We start from the raw sequence: 14890 nt of genomic DNA, 5'->3' as shown, positions 1-14890 counted from the left end.
TTTCAAATTGAAGAGGGTAGTATAAAGATTTCCATATACTAATATGTAATAGTGAGCAAGAGACACTTCAAAGAGTAAAATAAATTTTAGCTATTTCTTTTACTATTTTATTGATAAAGTGGGGATATATTATCATCAAATTCAAACATTTGGTTTTAATAAGTGATTGTTTGAACGTAAGTTAAATCACTTTATTATGAATATAATCTTAAAAGCTTTGATATATAAGGGAAACCAGAAAGTACCAATTTGAAATTTGTTGGAAATTTTGTATTTTAAGGGATAAATGACATTTATACTTTTCACCTCATAGTCAATCAGTAAAAAAAATCAATAGCTATATAGCAAAGAAATAATTTCCCGTCATAAATCGTCAGCACTTTGACGGGAAGCAAACAATATTTAGAAGACTTGAAATGTGTCATTTGTCATTAAAGACCCAACCAAACATCCTGGTAAATAATGTGCTTGCTCAGATCTATTATATTAGAAACTAGAAAATTTACAAGTAACTATATCTCTCTTTGATATACTGACCAGAACTTCATTGTTGCACGTGGGTGTTCACTTGTGGCAGAATGTCTGCCGATGCAAGTCGGCCTCTTGCTTTTATAGTCGCTTCTTTCCGGAGAAGACCTTCGTTAAGTCTTGCGGCATTACGAAAGGAAACCAGAATTTTCGTCCCGATGTTCTCTTCATATCATCATATCGATAATCTTTGAGATGACTTGAGTGATATTATAAAATATGAGTTTCTGATGTTTAATCAATGAAATAAAGAAAAATTAAAATTGTAAAGTATTAGAAGAAAAGCACTATTTTGTTTATCTTTGAGGCATATATAAATATATACATAATATATATGCATATATATATTGCATGGAAGGTCAGACCAGGAATATGATGTGATGACTATTTTCAACAGTTTATTCCACCGTTACATAAATCATATGTACATCTTCTGGGATTTCTACCCAAAAAAAAAAAAAATAGAAAACATATTGTAAACTTTGACATAAAATAAAATAAGGCAAGTTAAAGGTCTGAAGACAAGTAAGATACTAAAATCCAAGATACTCAGAAAAACAACAAGCTAAATTGCACAATACTATTTTTCTGTGTATTGTACATTTTAGTATTTTCCTCTCCTTTTGCCTGTTAACTGACTTTTATTTTATTTTATGTCACACTATACGATTTATGTTATTTATTTTTTGGTAAAAATCTCATATTTTAAATATGATGTTTAGGAAACGTCGGAATAAACTGTTGAAAATAATCATCTCATCGTATGTGTATATATATATATATATATATATATTATATATATATATATATATATATATATATATCTGTGTGTGTAAACAAGCACGTGCAATTACTTATTCACTTATGCCCAGAATAATATACAGACGAATAGACACATACAGTCTTTAGGGTACTTAATTTAAGCCGTGATCAGTCGAACCATTTATTCATATTTCACTTTTAAAAACCTACTGAATAAAAAACCAGATTTTCCTAGGTTTTTTATTCAGTTAAAATATTGCCCCCAATTAACGCATCTGACCTCAGATGTTTTTCACCCTTGGCGAAGAAGGTTCTCCGCATTTTAAATACACATGAGAGATAGATTTATTCAATTTCATATCAATCATTGCAATATTATCATAAATGCAAGGCAACAAACCTCATCAGGTGAGCCACCGTCAATGCAAACATTACAGTAAAATAGGAAAGCAAGATAATTAATGATAAAATTCAATATAAAAAGCATTGAAATAAAAACCAATTATAATGTACAGTATTTTAATTCAATCATTTGTCTTTACATGAAACACTTCTGAATCAGCAACAACAGAAAATCCACATTTATGCTCCACTGAGACCAGCAGTCAAGTTCTCCTTAACCTGAGTAATAGGAAGGGTAGCTATAGTATAGGCCAGGATAGCCATAGTAGCCATAGTTATTGGAAGGTTCTGCGTAAGGGTAAGGATAAGGGTAAGGCTCAGCATAAGCGTAAGGATCGGCAGACCTCTTTCCGTGATGGTGAGGATAAGAATGGTAGACAGGGTAGTATCCATTGGAGGGGGAAGCCTCAGCCTCTGGTTCTGGCTCGGCTGATCTCTTGTGAGGGTAGTGATTGTAACCATAGGGTCTTGGGTAGTAAGGGTAGTAGCTCCGATACCCATGGTCTGGCTCTGCATCTCGCTTTTCAATTGCAGCAGCGCAAGCAGAAGCCGCCACCAGCACAATTACCTGGAAATGTAGGGGGTAGTATAAAAATTGCATATACTAATTTGTAATAGTGAGCAAGGGATACTTCAAAAGGTGAAATAAACTAATAACTATTTCTTTAACTATTATATGGCTAAAGTGGGGACATTATATTATTATCATCAACGTCGAACACTTAGCTCTTATAAGATAATGTTTGAAAGTAAGTTAAATGACTTTATTATGCACATAATCTCAAAAGCTTTGGTATATAAAGGAAACTAGAAAGTACATATTTGAAGTTCTTTTGAAATTTTCTTATTTACGAGATAAATGTCATTTGAACTTTTCACCTCATAGCCAATAAGTAGAAAATTAGTAGCAATATAACAAGCCTATAATTTCCCGTGATAAATCGTCAGCACTTTGACGGGTAGCAAGCAGTATTTAGACGACTGCAAATGTGCCGTTTGTCATAAAAGACCCAAACAAACTTCCTGGTAAATAATGTTGTGCTTGCTCTGATCTATGGTTATTAGACACGAGAAAATTTACAAGTAACTATATCTCTCTTTGATATACTGACCAGGAACTTCATTGTTGCTCGTGGGTGTTCACCGTGGCCACTTGTGAGTGAGTGTCTGCCGTACGAGGAGGGCGGAACCTTGCTTTTATAGTCGCTTCTTTCCGAAAAGACCTTCGTTAAGTCTTGTGACATTGCCGAAAAGGAACCCTAGAATTTTAGTCCCGATGTTGTCTTCATATTGTCATATCGATAATGATTTAGATGACTTAAGCAATAGTACTTTATGGAATATGAGTAGTTGATGTTTAATGAATAAAATAATGATAAAATTATAAAGTAGAAGACAAACACTATTTAGTTTATATTAGAGGCAAATTACTTATATATTAGATTAAATATATATATATATATATATATATATATATATATATATATATATGTGTGTGTGTGTGTGTGTGTGTGTGTGTGTGTGGTGTGTGTGTATATATATATATATATATATATATATATATATATATATATATATATATATATATATAAACATACCGTGGGTGCATACATATATTTACTTATAATTATACTTATACCCAAAGTCATATACACACAGATAGACACACAGTCTTTATGGGTATATAATTTATGCCGTGGTCAGGCAAACCATTTATTCATAGCGAAGATTTTACTTTTAAAAACCGACATCTCCAAATCTTTTGTTAATAATCAATTTACAATATTTATTTAATTACGGAGAGTACATAACATGTTTTAAGTGGATCTATCTAACTATCTCACTATATATTTACTTGTTCTTCAGAGTTTGTAAATAATTTAATCAACTACATTTACAAAACAATCTTCATTTTCGCTTACTCGGGGAGTAAGCCTACAAAATATTTTGTTGTTGTTGTTATTGATGTTGTTCTTGCTGGATGTTAGGAAATATACAGGAATTTTAGGATAGTATATTAATAATTTATTCTTTACAGAGAGGATGTAGAAAAGGAATAATGTGTATGTTAATCAGTTCAAAAAAATTATTTCTAATAAAATATAACGTATTTATTTTAATTTTCGTTAGTAAAACAAGGCTCCATTTGTCTGTACATTTTAGCTCGTTTAAATTTTCCTAAGTTTGAAATATAATGTTTATAACTTATGCGTGAGGAAAATATCTTGCACGTGTCCTGAATAAGCTGGCGGTTAGATAACACCTTGTTTAGCATAATTTCATTATCGGTGACTGTTCTGGCTGTTTTCCATAGCAAACTAAAGCAAACAAAGTAGTGCTAACTTTGATTAGATAGCAGAACATCAAAATAACCAGTGACCTTTGAGTTCCTCAAAAAAAAAAAAAAAATTAGGGTTTATTTTTGTCATGTTCTCAGGGTTCATGACTCCATATGTCATTTCAAACTGATAAACATCAAAGAGCTCTCTTTTAGTTTCACAATCTACAAACTACCATTATTTTGAACGATTTATCTTCAACACTGTCTTAGTCACACAATATATATTCAAAAAGATGAAATAAAACGTAAATCGTAGTAAGAAAAAAAAAACATTCTAACCATATATGATAATTCAGTGATATTAAAATAGCTTCTATACTTGAAAATAAACACCATTTTTTTTTTTAGAAATTCTCCTTGGATGTAGCCACTAAGCAGCATGCCTTCTTAAGAAAATACTGGATTCGCCTTGTTCATAACTCTAGCTAAAATTGCTTATCTGTTTATTTAATTTATCTCTCAGCAATAAAAAAAAAACGACCCACTGGAGAGACCTCCTCTTAAAAGCACGAAACCGCTTCAAGGGGCTTCACGATACCTCTTCACTGACGTTTCCTAAAATTTACATCAGATTGGACTGCCTTCCATCATGAAATAGAGTTTTTAGTATATTATTTTTCAAAAAACCTTTTTCCAAAAGGACTTGTATATAGAGTTGTCTAGAACCGTCTTACCAGTGTTAAATTTTAATGTTCCCAAACTTTCCATGTTACTAACGATAACCTCATTTTTTCAACTCACATAGATTACAACTCAGGATGGTGAAAATCATTTAGAGCGAATTTGGCTTCCTCAAGCTCAATCTTATTCTTATGAATCCGCAAAGACCAGTGGCTTTTTTTTCATTTTAATGATTAACGGCAGGACTTCATGAGGTCAAACATTGAATACAAATATGAGTACCCAAGATGTCTTGGAAGTTCCGTTGGTTCCTCGCGAAGGTTTCTGCAGGTCCGCTATCAGAACCACTTGGGATTAAGCTATATAACAGGATCTAGGATTTCGAGCCCGGAATTTTCGATATCAGAATCACTCATCAAAATTCAAAATTCCATCGAAAAGAGCCAATTTTCCATTATAGGCACGACGAGCAAAACTGCATATTGGACTACTTTTTGGTCGTTGTATATAAAGCACCTCTTTCCCGCTTTGAATGTAAATCCTCCTCTCTCTCTCTCTTCTCATCTCTCTCTTCTCTCTCTCTCTCTCTCTCTCTGGCATGAGTTTCTTTGGGCGTGTGTGGCCGTTTCGCTGTCATCCCTTCATTTCTCTGCTGTCGAATTGGTTGTTAGATTTTTTTATCTTTCCCCTTTCTACTTGAGATTTTGTGGTAGTTAGGATTTTTATGTGTAACTAAATCTTAATGAATGATGTATTTAATACTTTGATTGTAGCATAAACTAAGGATGTACTGACATCAGCATGAAACGTATCTTTTATAGTAGACTATGGCCCTTGTCTTATTGGTTTGTGTTAAGGTTCGCTATGCTGTTATATATATATATATAATATATATATATATATATATATATATATATATATATATATATATATATTATATATATATAATATATATCTGTGTGTGTGTGTGTGTGTGTGTGTGTGTGTTACTACGTATGTTGCAAATTTACAAACTTTTTTCGCATAACCCCAACGATAGTTTATTTTCCTTTTATTTCTAGGCAGGTTGACATAATCTGCTACTGACCTTTTCTAAGATGTTAATGTTACTGAGATCTTGACCTGAGTTATCGAGGTCTCATATTTAGTTAAAATGTTGTCCCTCACCAACACATAAAAAATAAGGTCATTCTCCTGTTTGGTATGAGATCTTCCAAAGTAATGTCTTGTCAATCATTGTAATATTATCATAAATGAAAGGCAACAAACCTCACAGGATGAGTCACCGTCACTGCAAACACTACAGTAAAATAGGAAAGCAAGACAATCAGTTATAAAACTCAATATAAAAAGCATTGAAATAAAAACCAAATAGATTTTGCTGTATTTTAATTCAATCGTTTGTCTTTACATGAAACACTTCGGAATCAGCAACAACAGAAAATCCATATTTATGCTCCACTGAGACCAGCAGTCAAGTTCTCCTTAACCATAGTATGGGCCAGGATAGCCATAGTACCCATAGTTATTGGAAGGTTCTGCGTAAGGGTAAGGATAAGGGTAAGGCTCAGCATAAGCGTAAGGATCGGCAGACCTCTTTCCGTGATGGTGAGGATAAGAATGGTAGACAGGGTAGTATCCATTGGAGGGGGAAGCCTCAGCCTCTGGTTCTGGCTCGGCAGATCTCTTGTGAGGGTAATGATTGTAACCATAGGGTCTTGGGTAGTAAGGGTAGTAGTTGTGATACCCATGGTCTGGCTCTGCATCTCGCTTTTCAATTGCAGCAGCGCAAGCAGAAACCGCCAGCAGCACAATTACCTGGATATTTTGTAAAGCACTTTGAAAATCCTCTTTAAAAATGAAGAGAGTAGTATAAAGATTTCCATACACTAATATGTAATAGTGAGCAAGAGATTCTTCAAAGAGTAAAATAAACTAGTAGCTATTTCTTATAGTATTTTATGGCTAAAGTGGGGATATATTATCATCAACTTCAAACATTTGGCTTTAATAAGAAAATGTTTGAAAGTAAACTATATGACTTTATTATGGACATAATCTAAAAAGCTTCCATATATAAAGGAGCCAGAAAGTACTCATTTCCTAGTAACTCAATAATAAAAATCAAGCAATATTTAGAATATCGCAAATGTTTTTACTGTGATTAAAGACCTAAACAAACTTCCTGGTAAATAATGTTGTGCCTACTTAAATCTATTATATTACAAACTAGAAAATATACAAGTAATTATAACTCTTTTTGACATACTGACCAGGAACTTCATTGTTGCTCATGGGTGTTCACCGTGGCCACTTGTGAGTGAGTGTCTGCCGGTGGATGTCGGCCTCTTGCTTTTATAGTCGATTCTTTCCGGAGAAGACCTTCGTTAAGTCTTGTGACATTGCGAAAGGAAACCAGAATTTTGGTTGGCATTTTTTTTTATATCGTCATTTTGATAATTGTTGAGATGACTTGAGCGATATTATATGAATATGAGTTGCTGATGTTTAAGAATGGAATGAAAAAAGAAGTGGAATTGTAAAGTGTTAGAAGAAAAACACTATTTTATTTATCTTTGAGACAGATTACATAAATATTGTATATGTATATATATAGAATTATATATATGCATATATACATGTATGTGTATATATTTATTTATTTATACTTATACCGAAAGTCATATACACACGAACAGACACACACTGTCCTTATGGATACATATATCGGTACATATAAAGTAATATCAGTGGTCAGTCGAACCATTTATTCATAGCTAAGATTTCACTTGTAAAACCTTACAGCATCTCCAGATCTTTGGTTGATGATCAGTTAATAATAATTTAATTACGGAGCGTACAAAACCTGTTTTAAGTGGATCTATCTAATTATCTCTCTATACATATTTACATGTTCTTCAGTGTTTGGAAATAATTTAATCTTCTAATTTTGCAAAACGGTCTTCATTTTCGCTTACTTTGGGAGTAAGCCTACATACCACTTCGTTGTTGTTCTTTTTTCTTGCTGGGGGTAGGAAAGGTCTATAGAAGAGCCTGATAAGGTCTGAAAAAGAAAGTTCGCATTGAGTTAAAGATACAGGAATTCATGGTTTATTTATTAGAGTGAAAATGTAAAAGATAAATAATGTGCATAATAAAAATTACAGAAGAATTATTTCTAAACACATATAACGTATTTATTTTAATCTTCATTGGCAAAACAAGGGTCCATTTATCCATAGACTTCAGCACGTTTTAATTCATCTAAGTGAGGAATATAATAATACTTATACCCAAAGTCATATACACACAGATAGACACACAGTCTTTATGTGTATATAATTTAAGCCGTGGTCAGTCAAACCATTTATTCATAGTGAAGATTTTACTTTTAAAAACCGACTACATCTCCAAATCTTTTGTTGATGATCAATTTACAATATTTATTTAATTACGGAGAGTACATAACATGTTTTAAGTGGATCTATCTAACTATCTCTCTATATATTTACTTGTTCTTCAGAGTTTGTAAATAATTTAATCAACTACATTTGCAAAACAATCTTCATTTTCGCTTGCTCGGGGAGTAAACTTACAAAATATTTTGTTGTTGTTGTTCTTGCTGGATGTTAGGAAAGATACCGGAATTTTAGGATAGTATATTAATGATTTATTCTTTAGAGAGAGAATGTAGAAAATGAATAATGTGTATGTTAATCAGTTCAAAAAAATTATTTCTAATAAAATATAACGTATTTATTTTAATTTTCGTTGGTAAAATAAGGCTCCATTTGTCTGTACATTTTAGCATCCTTTAATTTACCTAAGTTTGAAATATAAAATTTATAACTTATGCGTGAGGAAAATATATTGCACGTGTCCTGAATAAGCTGGAGGTTGGATAACACCTTTAGCATAATTTCATTATCGATGACTGTTCTGGCTGTTTTTCATAGCAAACAAAAGCAAACAAAGTAGTGCTAACTTTGATTAGATAGCGGAACATCAAAATAAGCAACGACCTTTGAGTTTCTCAAAAAAAAAAATTTCTACGGTCTTATTTTTTGTCATGTTCTCAGGGCTCATGACTCCATATGTCACTTCAAACTGATAAACATCAAAGAGCTCTCTTTTTGTTTCACAATTTATGAGCTACCATTATTTTGAACGATTTATCTTCAACGCTGTGTCTTAGTCACACATATATATTCAAAAAGATGAAATAAAACGTAAAACGTAGTAAAAAAAAAAAAAATAACATTCTAACCATATATGATAATTCAGTGATATTAAAAGAGCTTGTATACTTAAAAATAAACACCATTTTTTTTTTTTTTTTTAGAAATTCTCCTTAGATGTAGCCACTAAACAGCATGCCTTCTTAAGAAAATACTGGATTCGCCTTGTTCATAACTCTAGCTAAAATTGCCTATCTGTTTATTTAATTTATCTCTCAGCAATAAAAACGGCCACTGGAGAGGTCTTCTCTTAAAGCCACAAAACCGCTTCAAGGGGCTTTACGATATCTCTTCACTGACGTTTCCTAAAATTTAAATCAGATTGGACTGCCCTCCATCATGAAATAGCGCTTTTAGTATATTATTTTTCAAAAAACCTTTTTCCAAAAGGACTTGCATATAGAGTTGTCTAGAACCGTCATACCAGTGTTGAATTTTAATGTTCTCAAACTTTCCATGCTTACTACGATACCTCTTTTTCACTCACATAGATTACGACTCAGGATGGTGAAAATCATTTAGAGCGAATTTGGTTTCCTCAAGCTCAATCTTATTCTTATGAATCCGAAAATACCAGTGGCTTTTTTCATTTTAATGATTAACGGCAGGACTTCATGAGGTTAAACGTTGAATACAAATATGAGTACCCAAGATGTCTTGGAAGTTACGTTGGTTCCTCGCGAAAGTTACTGCAGGTCCGCTATCAGAACCACTTGGGATTAAGGTATATAACAGGATCTAGGATTTCGAGACCGGAATTTTCGAATATCAGAATACACTCATCAAAATGCAAAATTCCCATCGAAAAGAGCCAATTTTCCATTATAGGCACGACGAGTAAAACTGCATATTGGATTACTTTTTTGAGTCGTTGTATATAAACCACCTCTTTCCCGCTTTGAATGTAAATACCTCTCTCTCTCTCTCTCTCTCTCTCTCTCTCTCTCTCTCTCTCTGGCATTAGTTTCTTTGGGCGTGTGTGGCCGTTTCGCTGTCATCCCTTCATTTCTCTGCTATCGAATTGGTTGTTAAATTTTTTTATCTTTCCCCTTTCTACTTGAGATTTTGTGCGTAGTTAGGATTTTTATGTGTAACTAAATCTTAATGAATGATGTATTTAATACTTTGATTGTAGCATAAACTAAGGATGTGCTGAAACGTATCTTTTATAGTAGACTATGGCCCTTGTCTTATTGGTTTGTGTTAGGGTTCGCTATGCTGTTATATATATATATATGAATAATTATCACATCGAACCGTGATTCATTTATATATCATTCAAGCTACAAATGTCCTTTAATATCTAAATTCACTCTACCTCCCAAATGATATATTTTCATATATGTACCGAAGGGGAATTTTTTAGTTGATAATAATTTCGTCCCCCCATGGGATCGAACCACCGTCCAAGTGGACGGGGACGAAATCAGGACAGTCAGTGACGCTATCCAATCAGCCAACAGAGACGCTATAAGTTCATATCGATTCTGACCTTACAAATCACCCTCGAACTCGGTGCTTTCGTAATTAGAATCGATATGAAACCCCGTCTACCATGTTAGCCAATTCGAGCGTTTGACAGCACGTAGCCTTTTGTTATGAATAATTATCACATCGAACAGCGATTCATTTATTATCATTCAAGCTACAAATGTCCTTTTAATATCTAAATTCACTCTTTACCTCCCAAATGATATATTTTCATATATGTACCGTAGGGGAATTTTTTAGTTGATAATAATTTCGTCCCCCCATGGGATCGAACCACCGTCCAAGTGGACGGGGACGAAATCAGGACAGTCAGTGACGCTATCCAATCAGCCAACAGAGACGCTATAAGTTCATATCGATTCTGGCCTTACAAATCACCCACGAACTTGGTGCTTTCGTAATTAGAATCGAAATGAAACCCCATCTGCCATGTTAGCCAATTCGAGCGTTTGACAGCATGTAGCCTTTTGTTATGAATAATTATCACATCGAACAGCGATTCATTTATATATCATTCAAGCTACAAATGTCCTTTAATATCTAAATTCACTCTACCTCCCAAATGATATATTTTCATAAATGTACCGAAGGGGAATTTTTTGTTTTGTTGATAATAATTTCGTCCCCCATGGGATCCAAACCACCGTCCAAGTGGACGGGGAGGCGAAATCAGGACAGTCAGTGGACGCTATTCCAATCAGCCACAGAGACAGCTATAAGTTCATATCGATTCTGACCTTACAATTCACCCTCGAACTCGGTGCTTTCGTAATTAGAATCGATATGAAACCCCGTCTACCATGTTAGCCAATTCGAGCGTTTGACAGCACGTAGCCTTTTGTTATGAATAATTATCACATCGAACCGTGATTCATTTATATATCATTCAAGCTACAAATGTCCTTTAATATCAAAATTCACTCTACCTCCCAAATGATATATTTTCATATATGTACCGAAGGGGAATTTTTTAGTTGATAATAATTTCGTCCCCCATGGGATCGAACCACCGTCCAAGTGGACGGGGACGAAATCAGGACAGTCAGTGACGCTATCCAATCAGCCAACAGAGACGCTATAAGTTCATATCGATTCTGACCTTACAAATCACCCACGAACTTGGTGCTTTCGTAATTAGAATCGACATGAAACCCCGTCTTCCATGTTAGCCAATTCGAGCGCTTGACAGCATGTAGCCTTTTGTTATGAATAATTATCACATCGAACAGCGATTCATTTATATATCATTCAAGCTACAAATGTCCTTTAATATCTAAATTCACTCTACCTCCCAAATGATATATTTTCATAAATGTACCGAAAAGGGGAATTTTTTAGTTGATAATAATTTCGTCCCCCCATGGAATCAAACCACCGTCCAAGTGGACGGGGATGAAAACCCTCAGGACAGTCAGTGACGCTATCCAATCAGCCAACAGAGACGCTATAAGTTCATATCGATTCTGACCTTACAATTCACCCTCGAATCGGTGCTTTCGTAATTCCCCCCTTAGAATCGATATGAAAAACCCCGTTCTACCATGTTAGCAATTCGAGCGTTTGACAGCACGTAGCCTTTTGTTATGAATAATTATCACATCGAACCGTGATCATTTATATATCATTCAAGCTACAAATGTCCTTTAATATCTAAATCACTTCTACCTCCCAAATGATATATTTTCATATATGTACCGAAGGGGAATTTTTTAGTTTGATAATAATTTCGTCCCCCATGGGATCGAACCACCGTCCAAGTGGCCGGGGACGGGGACGAAATCAGGACAGTCAGTGACGCTATCCAATCAGCCAACAGAGACGCTATAAGTTCATATCGATTCTGACCTTACAAATCACCCACGAACTTGGTGCTTTCGTAATTAGAATCGACATGAAACCCCGTCTTCCATGTTAGCCAATTCGAGCGTTTGACAGCACCAGCCTAGCCTTTGTTATGAATAAGTATCACATTCGAACAGCGATTCATTTATATATCATTCAAGCTTACAAATGTCCTTTAATATCTAAAATTCACTCTACCTCCCAAATTGATATAATTTTCATAAATGTACGAAGGGGAATTTTTTAGTTGATAATAATTTCGTCCCCCATGGGATCGAACCACCGTCCAAGTGGACGGGGACGAAATCAGGACAGTCAGTGACGCTATTTCATCAGCCAACAGAGACGCTTTATAAGTTCATATCGATTCTGACCTTACAATCACCTCCGAACTCGGTGCTTTCGAATTAGAATCGATATGAAAACCCCGTTTCTACCATGTTAGCCAATTCGAGCGTTTACAGCACGTAGCCTTTTGTTATGAATAATTATCACATCGAAAACCGTGATTCAATTTATATATAATTTCAAGCTACAAATGTCCTTTAATATCTTAAAATTCACTCTACCTCCCAAATGATATCTTTTCATATATGTACGAAGGGGAATTTTTTAGTTGATAATAATTTCGTCCCCCCAGGGATCGAACCACCGTCCAAGTGGACGGGGACGAAATCAGACAGTCAGTGACGCTATCCATCAGCCAACAGAGACGCTATAAGTTCATAATCGATTCTGACCTTACAAATCACCCTCGAACTCGGTGCTTTCGTAATTAGTATCGATATGAAACCCCGTCTACCATGTTAGCCAATTCGAGCGTTTGACGGCACGTAGCATTTTGTTATGAATAATTATCACATCGAACCGTGATTCATTTATATATCATCAAGCTACAAATGTCCTTTAATATCTAAATTCTCTCTACCTCCCAAATTATATATTTCATATATGTACCGAAGGGGAATTTTTTCTTTTTTAGTTGATAATAATTTCGTCCCCCCATGGATCAAACCACCATCCAAGTGGACGGGGACGAAATCAGGACAGTCAGTGACGCTATCCAATCAAAATTTCCCTTCGGTACATATATGAAAATATATCATTTGGGAGGTAGAGTGAATTTAGATATTAATGGACATTTGTAGCTTGAATGATATATAAATGAATCACGGTTCGATATGATAAATTATTCATAACAAAAGGCTACGTGCTGTCAAACGCTCGAATTGGCTGACATGGTAGACGGGGTTTCATATCGATTCTAATTACGAAAGCACCGAGTTCGAGGGTGATTTGTAAGGTCAGAATCGTTATGAACTTATAGCGTCTCTGTTGGCTGATTGGATAGCGTCACTGACTGTCCTGATTTCGTCCCCGTCCACTTTGATGGTGGTTCGATCCATGGGGGGACGAAATTATTATCAAATAAAAAATTCCCCTCTGGTACATATATGAAAATATATCATTTGGGAGGTAGAGTGAATTTAGATATTAAAGGACATTTGTAGCTTGAGTGGTTATATATATATATATATATATATATATATATATATATATATATATATATATATTATATTATATATATGTGTGTGTGTGTGTGTGTGTGTGTGTGTGTGTGTATGTGTGTGTGTGTGTGTTACTACGTATGTTGCAAATTTACAAACTTTTTTCTCATAATACCAACGATAGTTCATTTTCCTTTTATTTCTAGGCAGGTTGACATAATCTGCTACTGACCCTTCTTAGATGTTAATGTTACTGAGATCTTGACCTGAGTTATCGAGGTCTCTTATTTAGTTAAAATGTTGTCCCTCACCAACACATAAATAATAAGGTCATTCTCCTGTTTTGTATGGGATCTTCCAATGCTTTGTGAATGCACATGATAAATATATTAATGTAATGTCATGTCAATCATTGTAATATTATAATAAATGCAAGGCAACAAACCTCACCGGGTGAGTCACCGTCACTGCAAACATTACAGTAAAATAGGAAAGCAAGACAATCAGTTATAAAACTTAATATAAAAAGCATTGAAATAAAAACCAAATAGATTTTGCTGCATTTTAATTCAATTGTTTGTCTTTACATGAAACACTTCGGAATCAGCAACAACAGAAAATCCATATTTATGCTCCACTGAGACCAGCAGTCAAGTTCTCCTTAACCGTAGTATGGGCCAGGATAGCCATAGTAGCCATAGTTATTGGAAGGTTCTGCGTAAGGGTAAGGATAAGGGTAAGGCTCAGCATAAGCGTAAGGATCGGCAGACCTCTTTCCGTGATGGTGAGGATGAGAATGGTAGACAGGGTAGTATCCATTGGAGGGGGAAGCCTTAGCCTCTGCTTCAGGCTCGGCAGATCTCTTGTGAGAGTAGTGATTGTAACCATAGGGTCTTGGGTAGTAAGGGTAGTAGTTGCGATACCCATGGTCTGGCTCTGCATCCTCGCTTTTCATTGCAGCAGCGCAAGCAGAAGCCGCCAGCAGCACAATTACCTGGAAATTATGTAAGCACTTAGAAAGGCTTCTTTCAAATTGAAGAGGTAGTAATAAAGATTTCCATATACTAATATGTAATAGTGAGCAAGAGATACTTCAAAAGGTAATATTAAACTAATAACTATTTCTTTTACTATTTCATGGCCAAAGTGGTGATATA

At 34.5% G+C, this 14890-nt stretch overlaps 2 protein-coding genes across 5 annotated transcripts in view; both read right to left on the bottom strand.

Moving 5' to 3' along the window:
* Positions 1 to 14890, bottom strand: part of LOC135218270 (uncharacterized histidine-rich protein DDB_G0274557-like) — a 60881-nt gene that overhangs the window by 40775 nt on the left and 5216 nt on the right. The window contains exons 1-2 of one of the 3 annotated variants that reach the window (XM_064254445.1): positions 2805 to 2855; positions 1793 to 2260 (exon numbers count right to left, since the gene is read on the bottom strand). In XM_064254445.1, the coding sequence (XP_064110515.1) occupies positions 1907 to 2260; positions 2805 to 2816 (366 nt within the window). In that variant the 5' untranslated portion in view covers positions 2817 to 2855 and the 3' untranslated portion in view covers positions 1793 to 1906. Of the gene's footprint in view, positions 1 to 1792; positions 2261 to 2804; positions 2856 to 14890 lie in introns of those variants that run through there. The other 2 variants (XM_064254447.1, XM_064254446.1) reach the window with 2 other exon arrangements.
* The window catches only part of LOC135218457 (uncharacterized histidine-rich protein DDB_G0274557-like), a 9194-nt gene continuing 330 nt past the window's right edge, over positions 6027 to 14890 (bottom strand). Inside the window, exons 1-2 of one of the 2 annotated variants that reach the window (XM_064254769.1) lie at positions 6928 to 6975; positions 6027 to 6472 (exon numbers count right to left, since the gene is read on the bottom strand). In XM_064254769.1, the coding sequence (XP_064110839.1) occupies positions 6140 to 6472; positions 6928 to 6939 (345 nt within the window). In that variant the 5' untranslated portion in view covers positions 6940 to 6975 and the 3' untranslated portion in view covers positions 6027 to 6139. Of the gene's footprint in view, positions 6473 to 6927; positions 6976 to 14890 lie in introns of those variants that run through there. The other variant, XM_064254770.1, reaches the window with a different exon arrangement.

Source organism: Macrobrachium nipponense, chromosome 9, assembly GCF_015104395.2.
Source record: "Macrobrachium nipponense isolate FS-2020 chromosome 9, ASM1510439v2, whole genome shotgun sequence".
Lineage (NCBI taxonomy): Eukaryota > Metazoa > Arthropoda > Malacostraca > Decapoda > Palaemonidae > Macrobrachium > Macrobrachium nipponense.
The sequence above is the reverse complement of the archived record's forward strand: the minus strand, read 5'-3'. Positions and strand labels throughout refer to the sequence as shown.